The following is a 10,609-nucleotide window of genomic DNA, read 5'->3' as shown; positions in this document are numbered from 1 at the left end:
CCTTAGCCCCTTGAGCCACAGGCACCGAGCCAGATGCTACAATCTAATCTGTGTGTTTCCTTACTCTACCTTGTTGATTCCTTAAAATAACCCTGAAAGTAGAGGTTATATCCATTTTGTAGATGAGAAAGAGAGGCACGGTTTAACTGATTTGCCGAAGGATACACATCCACCTTGTAATTACAGCCTACAAAGTCCAGTCCTCTGAGACACGTGTTTTTCCACCATGCCACACAAGAAAGAGGAAAAACCACCCAAGATTATTTATTACTGGTCAAGTCAATATTGCTCTATTTAATTATTCCATTGTAATTTGTAACTTGAAATTGTCAAAAGGCATTAAACTGACTTACAATCAAAGCTTTTATTTGATTACATCTACATAATAAAAGTAGCTTCAAAAGTCTCTGTTGTGCATAATTTTAGATGTTGTAGTAAAATTTTAAAGATACTTCAAAGTGCATTGAAATATCTGAACAAACTGTTTTCAACTTATAAATGCAGCTTAATCTATAAAGCATTTGTTGGGAGAATCTTGTGACATCATTACTTAGTAACCATGGTTGATTCATTAAAGTATGGACAATTGCTGGCTACCCATATGGGACTTTTCTACAGAGTGGATTATCTGAGATGAACATCGAAATTCAGTACAGCTTTTCCTTCACATCTCTGGCCATTTCTCCGACTCCCACCAGAACATGCACTAAGAGAAAAATGAGCTTATGTAAGTATAATTAACTAGAAAAATGTGGTTGAAAGAAAAGTTACATAATACATGGCAAGGTGACACACAAATGAAACTCGGTGATTGTTCTGGGCAGCAGCTTCATGTATCAGCAAAGAAAGAACAAACCATAATAAATATGGTAGGTCCAGGTTTTCTTCCACTTTACACCAGACTTACCTTCCCACAGTGAGCAAACTGTTCTTCACTAAGGATTATTTTTATGAGAGATGTTTTACTATGAACACATTGCATAGAATTAGGCTAATAGTTCAGTATTGAATAGGTTAGGTACCCTCATTATTTATTGACAGATTGTAGCTAGAGCTGAAGTTAGATTTTAAAAAACCTTGATTTCATTTTGCCATGTGGAAACAAAAAGTGCTTCCTGGGCTCATGTGGAGATGGAGGTGTAAAGATGATAGATTTCTGTGTATTTATAGAATATATATAGTGAGGGTTTTAAAAATATTTTCCCACATGAAGATATGAGGTATGATGCTTAACTTCAACTACCCTTTCCATGCTTGGTTTACAAGCAGACATAATTAATTAGGTCCTCGTCTGCAGAAACTGCAGCGTCCAAAGTCCGGGATTTTGATGTGGTCACCATCTGAGGATTTCTCTGCTCCTGCCTTTGTTCCTCCCCGTGCTCCACATCTCAAATCGATGCTGTCCCATGTAGGGCACTTTGCCACCTACCTCATCTCTGACGGCTGTGCTGTATTTTTCACACAGTAGCGACAGGTGCTGCGTTAATCTTACCATGCCAACAATCAAGGCACCACCGAGCAGAGTGAGTGAAGGCCAAAACAAACAGTGAAAGATAACCATCCGGTCGGACTTTTTTATAAGAATGACGTCTTCAGGTTGACTGTCTGGACTGTAGAAGCATGAAAAGGGGGTTCCATTTTTGTGATCGAAGAATTCCTTCATGTCCAGAGCACGGTTGAGCAAATCATTCCCATCTCCGTAGCACTTAGGTGTATAAAAGCACTAGGAATATGGAGGAGGAAAAAAGGGCACTGTCACCAATGCCAAGCACTTAACAGTTGATTCTGAATTAGCTTCAGGCTGAAGTTCTTACTGTGGGGTGTTTTCAATCTTACAAGGTGGTGAAATATTACATAGCAGAAGGCCCAGAGTGAAATGGCCATTTCCAGGCACAAAGCAAGGACATGGGAAGGGGTTCTCAGATGGACTATGACCCTCCCCATGGCCAGGTAACCCAAGGAATCCATCGGTCCTTTCCCCAAAATCTTCCTAAGCCCTACTACAAGCTTCCACCACCTCTCAGTGCCTCTACTGGCCTTGTCTGGCTCTCCCATGGCAGACTCTTTCCCTAAAGGTCAGCACATTGAGACATTGAAGCTTCGCTCTAGGCCCACACAGAGGGGCTCCGTCTGGGCTTTGGTTCCTGGGACGCCGGGGCAGGGGAGAAGAAGGGATCTCTACCAGCTGGTGACTTTCAAAAAACCTTGAGTTTATTATTATACCCATTAGTCACTAGAGGTACTGTGCTAAGGGCCTCCAAAATGTTTGAAACCTTAAAAATTGCCGCATCCAAAACAGAAAATAAATGTCATCAAATTGAAATTAATGCTCAATTAAAGACAATAAAATGCAACTTGTCAACTAACATAACTTTTCTAGTTAGGTGTAAACGTAATCTTCAAATCATAGGACCCAGTTGTGTAACTTATCAAAAAATTATCATAGACTCTTAAATTTCTTTGATAAAAAATTGCTTGATTTAGAGTAGACTGTGAGTACATTTTAACATTCGTGATATGATGGGGAGTGGGAGCTCCAGGCCAGACGCCCACAAATGACAGCTCTGTGGCTCAGCCTGTGAGTTCCAGACACCAATTAGTGAAACTGGAATAACTTCTCTCCTTTCTGCATGTCCCATGTCCCTCTAAAAATGCTTTTAGCTTCATGTATCCTGATTTGATCACTATAAAAATATTCGCTAGCAAATAGATCTATCTCTAGAGACAGCCCCAGGTTTTGTATCCTACTGGAGACAGTCTGGCATGGAGGGGTTGTTGCGGTAAGAACTCTCATCACATGAGCTTTCCATTACCTTGGGATTTACCTGGACAGCCTCTTCATTATAATGTAGCAGGGCTTTCTGACCCGAATGGGCGAGGTTCACAAACACCTGCAGACACGGGAACTTCCCCCGCCCTCGACAGTCCGTGCCGCAGGGGAAAGCACAATCCAGCCAGTCCTCCGTGATGTGTGTGTGGACGGTGGTGCAGTTGGATTCTTCTCTCTGAGTGCTTCAATGTGAAAGGAAGAAATGTTCTCCACCCACCAGAAAATGGAGTTCTACGTTTCTGTTAGGGTAGCCAGGGGCATTTGTCTATCTCAGTGCAATGTAGGACCGTGACAGAGGGTACTTCATGATCAGGGAGCCAGGGGGACACAGCACCAAGCTGCATCTCCCTGTAAGGATCAGGGAGCCAGGGGGACACAGCACCAAGCTGCATCTCCCTGTAATCCTTCTGGCATAGTTCTCACCATGCCAACCCTCAGATCAGTGGTTTTCAAACTTTAGAATCACCTGATTGAATTGTTAGAATGAAGAATTTGTTTAAAGGTGGAGTTTAGGGTTCCACTGCTAGATAGTCCCTTTCAGTCCGTCTGAATTGAGGCCCAAAAATCTGTACATTTAATATTTAAGATGCAGGCATTTGGAGAACCATATTCTAAGCAATGTTACTCTAAATACTGTAACCACCAAGATTCACTGTCACACAGAAACAGCATCTCTCATGCCTGCTTCATTATTTCAAGTTGTACCCACTGTCTTGTTCTGATGAAACTGTGGTTGGAACGACTCCCCCTACAGGGCCCTTGGTCTGCGCTGCCTACAGAGGGTCTAATAAGGAAATGCAATTCCACTTCCTCTTCCCACCCTCCTTCCAGGAGGCCAGGCAAAACCATGCCAGGAATCTCTCATTAGGATACTTAACCATGTTTTTGCTATCAGCAAGTTGCTTGAGGTCAGGAACTACATTCTACTTACCCTTATGTTCCCCAAGGCATGAAGCAGAACGCCTCTCACAGCACATCCTCACTAAGTGTTGTGCTGAATTTCAACTTTACTTGGAAAACATTCCTTGAGAATTTGCATGTGTACTACATACACAGACTGTCCTAGGTGCTATGAGAAGTGGTAACAAAATTCCTGCCGTGAAGCCCTTGTGGTGGCTGAGGAGAAAGGGTACATGTGTACATATATGAAATAATTAGAGAAGTCCAAGATACAGTAAATGAGGATGAGAAGAAATGCTTCTAATGCACTTGTGTGCAACCAGCACCTCATTCACACACTCACATCTAGGTGGGTCCCAATGTTTACTTGTGCCTTAAACACAGAAAGTTAGATTAGCAAGCTCCAAAGTCAAAGTTTCAGAAGCACTTAGGTTCATCCTGTGCTTTACTACCTTTGAGTATAACTAGTCCTGAGACACATTTAATGTAATCTGAAGGCCCACAGCATAAAAATTATGGGATGTGGCATAAGAAAAAATACTGGGTAAGTGAAAATACAAATATGAAAACGTAAGATTTTTTTATCCCCATAATATTCTGAAGTTAGAAAAAGATTCTTGGCTCAGCGCCTATAACACCTAGGGCGCCGGCCACATACACCAGGACTGGCAGGTTCAAACCCAGCCCAGGGCTTGCCAAACAACAATGACAACTACAACAACAACAAAAAATAGCCAGGCGCTGTGGTGGGCACCTGTAGTCCCAGCTACTCGGGGGGCTGAAGCAAGAGAATTGCTTAAGCCCAAGAGTTTGAGGTTGCTGTGAGCTGTGACACCATGGCACTCTACTGAGGGCCACATAGTGAGATGCTGTCTCAAAAAAATAAAAATAAAAGATTCTTTCATAGAATCTGCCTTTTCACTGAATTGATATATATACTTATTTAAGCTAGACATCTCAAAAATAATATCTTAGTTAGAACTTCAGCTCTTGAAACCTTAACCAAGTACTAAACTGGGCAGGATTTGAATTTTCCCTGAAGATCTCAGAAAGCTCCAATACAGAGAGTGGGACATTCTGTCCTGTGCACAAGATCCAGGGCAGAACCTTGCAGGTGGAACCAGATATATATTTAGGGCTGAAAAAAATGAGCATTTCCTTCAATGCTGTTGTGTATCTGTGTACAGCTGTGACAAAATCCATTTGATTGAAAGATGAGACAAAGAGGGAGTGGGGATGGATATGAGCTACCCAGGGCTGTGGGGCTGCGTAACAACCAGCTTTTATGGACCACACTACTCCCTGAGGTGGCACAAGACTATAAGGCTAGAGAGATGTGAGAATTCACTGCTCCTAAGGTACAGGTATTTAGAGGCCACTCTTAAGCATTCACTAATTACTTTCCCTGAACAAGTTTCAGAAATGCTTAGAAAAGTAAAATTTGAATAAGAGCAATGGTTTGGCCTCAGCTCGAAGAAAGTATCTTCAAAACATCTCCCAAATCTAGGCTGGGCACAGTGGCTCATACCTGTAATCCCAGTACTTTGGGAGGCCAAGATGGGAGGGTCACTGAAGGCCAGGAATTTGACACCAGCCTGAGCAAAGAAGTGAGACCCCCACCTTTACAAAAACGAGAAAAATTAGCTGGGCATGGTGGTGTGCATCTGTAGTCCAAGCTCCTAAGGACACTAAGGCAGGAGCATTGCTCAAACCCAGGAGTTTTAGGTTACAGTGAATTATGATAATGTCACTGCCCTCCAGCCAGAGACCCAGAGACCCTGATCAAACAAAATTAAACAAATCTTTCAAATATATCACATTTTAAAAAATAACATGACCAACCTGCACACATATGCACATACATACCTACATTTACTCAACTCATATAGATATACTCACATAAGGCAGCTATATATTTTTAAATAGATAAGAAAAATGGATTAACAGGAAAAGGAGGAGAGAGAGCTGGAATGAAGTCAGGAGTGGATACGAACATGTAACCTGCTGACCAAAACGTCCCGTAGGGTCGTAAGAACTGAGATGCAAATGTGGCTCAGAACTTCCTAGCAGCCAACGCAAGGAGCACAACCAGATACGGATTCCTGTTATTTTACTGAATAAAAGTAAGCTGGTTGCTCAGGAGCAGCAAAGACTCTTCTAGGCTCCTTCTAATGGTGGCACTGTAGTGCCAGAGAGGATGGGGTCCTCTACATTTTTGCCCTAACAATGGTAACCCAGGAATGGCAGGAGATGAATCTGATAAGTAACACACGGGCCACCCTTGTCCTTTTCTATGACCCTGCTCCCTCAGTCAACTCCTAGGCTGCCTTCTTCCATCTCTCCTGGGCCTTCTGTTGCTCTTCTGCTGTCCACAGTGAAAGCTTCTCTTGCTTTTCCCCATCCTGTCCTGACTTCCTCACCACCCTCCAAAATTAAACAGCTTCTCCCTGCCCTAATCAAAATCGAAAATCCCCATCCTCTCAACTCAGCAAACTTCAGCCATACTATTTACTGACTGAGCAACCACCATGTGCCAGATAAACACTGTCAAACTCAAAAACTTCAGACTCAACTTTCACTGTGACCTTGGGCAAGTTACTTGCCCTTTCTGAGCCTTGGCTTTCTCATTTATAAAATGAAAATTAAATGAAAATTAAAATAGGAAGCCTTACTGATCCCATAAACAGCTGCAGCTTGGGGCCTTGCAGCTCAGGGGCGAGGGCCCCAGCAACGTACACTGGAGCTGGTGGGTTCGAATCCAACCCAGGCCTGCCAAACAACAATGACAACGACAACCAAAAAATAGCTGGGCATTGTGGTAAGTGCCTGTAGTCCCAGCTACTTGGGAGGCTAAAGCAAGAGAATCACTTAAGCCCAAGAGTTTGAAGTTGCTGTGAACTGTGACGCTACAGCACCCTATACAGGGCGACATAGTGAAACTCTGTCTCAAAAAAAAAACATTTGCAATAAAGCTAGAGAAAAGAAAATGTTATTAAGACAATCATGCGGAAGAGAAAATACATTTACTACTCATTAAGTAGAAGTGGGTCATCAAGGGTCGCCGTCCTGGCTGTGCTCACACCGAGGAGTGAGGAAGAGGAAGAAGAGGGTGGGTCTTGCTGTCTCAAGGTGACAGAGGCAGAAGAAAGTCCAAGGGTACGTGGACCACGCAGTTCAAACCCATGGTGTTCAGTGTCAATTGCATTATTACATGTGTTTAATAAGGAAATTAAAATAAAAGAAAGGAATTAATATTGCCTGAGCAACCACCATGTGCCAGATAAACACTGTCAAACTCAAAAACTTCAGACTCAATGTTCACTGTGCTGAAGTACGAACCTTCCCTGGAATATGTACATGTTAGAAGGAGAATTTAGGATCATGTTATAGTGGATCATGAGACTGGGGTGGGGGAGAGAAGGACAAAGGAATATCCTCAACTTGCTAACCACCTTTTCATTCGCACCCGGCTCCCCCAGCCCAGAGAGGCCAAGGTGCTGTGCCTTTCTGTCCTAGGCCCCATCAGGAAGGCCAAGACTGCAGAAACCAAAGCCAGCCTCCCGCCTTCACCACTGTCTCTGGGTCTCCTTTCTGTTTCTTACCTGAGCATGAAAGGCTTTAGGATGGTTGTTCCAAGTAAGAAGAACATTAGAACGGAGAAGCCCATCATTGCAAACCCGAGCAGCAGGGCTCGGTCCTCACCAGCACTGGACGGCAGCTTCCGGCGCACGTCTGCTAGGTCTCCATCATGGGAGTTGGTGTCTCTCTTCCTCCCTGAGGTAGGAAGGGCTGTCCTGTGGGGGAAGCGAAGAGGAGATATTGGGATAAGCTCACAAAGTGGGAACGGTTACCCACCAGGGCAGGGGCAGGTGGAGGGATAATCCTGTGTGCCTCCCACCTGAATACCATGAGCAGGTTCAGTGCAAAACAGGGAGCTCAGAGTCTGGGGAACAGTCCATCTAAACAACCTAAAATGATCAATTGTATGTTGTCAAATATTTTTATTTTTATTTTTTTGTGGCAGGGGCTGGGTTTGAACCGCCACCTCCAGCATATGGGGCCAGCGCCCTACTCCTTTGAGCCACAGGCACCGCTCCTATCAAATATTTTTAAAGATATTGTAACAAACAAGACAGAGGAATGTTGCCTGGTAGGGAAGTCTCTAGAAATCTGTTTCATCAGTGACTACAAAGGAATTACCTACAAGCAGCTTTCTTTGGTTGAACGTAAGTAAGTGTTCCGAACTTATTTATCTTTCAGGGATGCTGCTTTGTCTCCTGAAAATAAGCTTTACATCCGCTTATAAATTCCATATGGAAAGAATGACTCCACAAGTTCACATTTGGAATGAACAGCCTACTGAAATGGCAGAGTCTGACCTGTTTGTCCATGTTCACCTGCAGGAAAGGCAGCATGCCGGCCAGCGGGCTCTCCGGCCCACGGCCCGTCCACTCAGAACTATGAATGAAGTTTTCCCTACTTCCTCCTTCCCCACATTCCTCTCCTCCTCCTCTGTCCACTCACATCTCTCCACAAGTGTCCCTGAATTTCTTCTTTCTTTCTCTCTCTCTCCTCTGCCTGAAATCCTGCTCCCTCAAAGGATGTGATAAGTTCGTTCTGAATGGGGTACCTAGCAAATGGTAAAGTCCAACACAAAGGCTGCAAACGGGTGGCCTGTGACCAGCATCCATCCCGCAGATGTGTCTCCTTTGGCCTTTCTGTGCTTTTTTTTTTTTTTTTATCTTTATCGTGAGATAAGTTGCTAACACTTTAAAAATCATGCCATTTCTCATAAAAATGCTGCTTTCTGACTTGTCAAAAACATCACAAGATCCACCCTGCTACATAGAAACAGCTGGAGGAACAGTGGCCACCCCTGTGGACAGGGTGTGTTCTCCAGTCGGCCACAGTCCCACCTCTTCCTGTGGTCATTGTCACTGATCTGCTACTCCCTGCTCAGTAGCCATTTGAGTTCCAGAAGTATCTCCATTTCAAGAAGATTAATGAAATCTTAAGCCAAATCAATACAGTTCTAATGGTAGAAACTTGGGCTCCATCAACTGCCTAAAAACTCACTAAATTTTGAAGCCGAGCCAAAACCCTATCAAGGGAATTGCTAGCTGTTTTTGTCCCGAAAGCGTATTTCAAACCTTACGCCACACCCTTCCCCTCTCCTCTCTCTAGCTCCCTTTCTCCCCAGCAACATCTCTTGCTCTGAAGAGAGGGAGGGGAAAGTCAGGCAATCCACAAAGTCCCGGGGGAGGCTATCCTGGGCAGCACTGAGCCCCGAAGACCGCAGCACTCCTCTTAATCCCACTTGGGGAGCTGCAGACCTGGGTGGGTATTCTTAGTCCCCCTGGATACTTTCCTCATCCTCTACCATCCCACCCTGAGAGAATGAGCACAAAAAATAATTTTAATAAAATTTAACCTGTACATTTTATAATTTATCAACAAATATGGTAGATTAAGGGCGGAACTTTAGCTCTGAGTAAGGTCTGGGTATTTCTGTAGTTCCCAGTTCCCAATGCCCATATTTTCCCTTGCGGTTTGAAACTGGCTCAATATCATAAGATATTCTGGAGGCTTACTAGAAGATATCCTTGGGAGCCATGAGCGAAAGGGTTATAATGGGTTATATGGCATTTCTAACATTCGTTTCTCATACCCAATTATTATGAAATGTTACAGGAAAACTGGCACGACCTGATTCTGATCTAATTTAAGAGTAAGACAGGCCTGGTGGTATCCCAGACTAGACTTTCTATTTCTAATATTTCTGTCCACCCTCTGGTTAATTCACAGTTGTGGAAAGGGATAATATAAAATGATAATTTAAAATTAACAGATGTTTTTATTATTGCAAAAGTAATAGGCTTCTGTTTCAGCAGTGTCATAGACTAGACACCCTGTCTAAAGGTTTAAAAAGTTTAAAAAAACAAAGTTTAAAAAAAAAAGAATTGCAAACATTCAAAGGACAAAAACTATGTGCAAGTGGGAACCCAGAGCAGAAAGTGGACAGAAACACAGTTTTCCTTTGAGGGCCTTTGCAGAACTTGGTGAACCTGAGCCTTAATCTCACAGTTCATGGCTAGGGTTACAGGGGCAGGAGCTATGCCTCGGGCCTATCCAAGGTGTGGAGTTTAAAACACCATTTGTCTAGGGCTGGGAGCCTGAAGGACCTGAGACTGAGAGTCAGGTTGAACTAGAAATAATCCTCCTTTCCACACACAAACAACTCCACAGGTGATTGCAAGGAAAATGCCTTTCTTAAAACTTGACACTGACTAGAGTAGGAAAATTACAATCTCTCCTGAAAGTTTATAGCCTTAGGGTGATCTTCAAAAGAGGTTGCTGCCTGAATTCATACTACCTGCATAATCCAAAACCTTCTTGCTAAGAATTTTAGTCTAATGTTGTTTCAGTAGGTAGTGCCCCCTGCCATCTGGCAGAAGCAAATACCCTCTGTAGGAGCCCACCTCCAACTGAGACCTTGAAAGAATCCTGTAAGTTTCCAAGGATAGTATGTGCTTTCATTCATAAAACACACAAAAAAATCAAGGGCTTTGCAAAAAAATAGACAACAAAACCAGACCCACAAAAATTTCAGACAGTTGAACAGAATGTAAAATATGTACAATGTATATGTTTAAAGAAATAAAGGAAATGAAAGATTGAAAATGTCAGAAAAAGCAAGAGACTCTAAGATATGACTAGGTAATATTAAAAAGAAGCAAATAGAGTTTTTAGAAATCAAAAATTATTGAAAGTAAAAACTTAATAAATAGACTTAACAATTAGATATATCTGAAAAGATAATTAGTAAACAGAGAGCTGGATCCACAAAATAGCCTGAGTATAATACAGAGAGTTTTTTTT

General features: G+C 42.9%; 1 protein-coding gene across 1 annotated transcript in view; it reads right to left on the bottom strand.

The window, feature by feature from the left end:
* The window catches only part of KCNMB3 (potassium calcium-activated channel subfamily M regulatory beta subunit 3), a 17,349-nt gene that overhangs the window by 1,273 nt on the left and 5,467 nt on the right, over positions 1-10,609 (bottom strand). The window contains exons 2-3 of the mRNA XM_023515765.1: positions 7,333-7,524; positions 2,814-3,012 (exon numbers count right to left, since the gene is read on the bottom strand). Of these exons, the coding sequence (XP_023371533.1) occupies positions 2,814-3,012; positions 7,333-7,524 (391 nt within the window). The remainder of the gene's footprint in view (positions 1-2,813; positions 3,013-7,332; positions 7,525-10,609) is intronic.

The sequence above is a fragment of the Otolemur garnettii genome, unplaced genomic scaffold (genome assembly GCF_000181295.1).
Source record: "Otolemur garnettii isolate 467f Iridium unplaced genomic scaffold, OtoGar3 scaffold00078, whole genome shotgun sequence".
In the NCBI taxonomy this organism is placed as follows: domain Eukaryota; kingdom Metazoa; phylum Chordata; class Mammalia; order Primates; family Galagidae; genus Otolemur; species Otolemur garnettii.
Note: the sequence above shows the minus strand (reverse complement) of the source record. Positions and strands in the feature narration are given on the sequence as shown.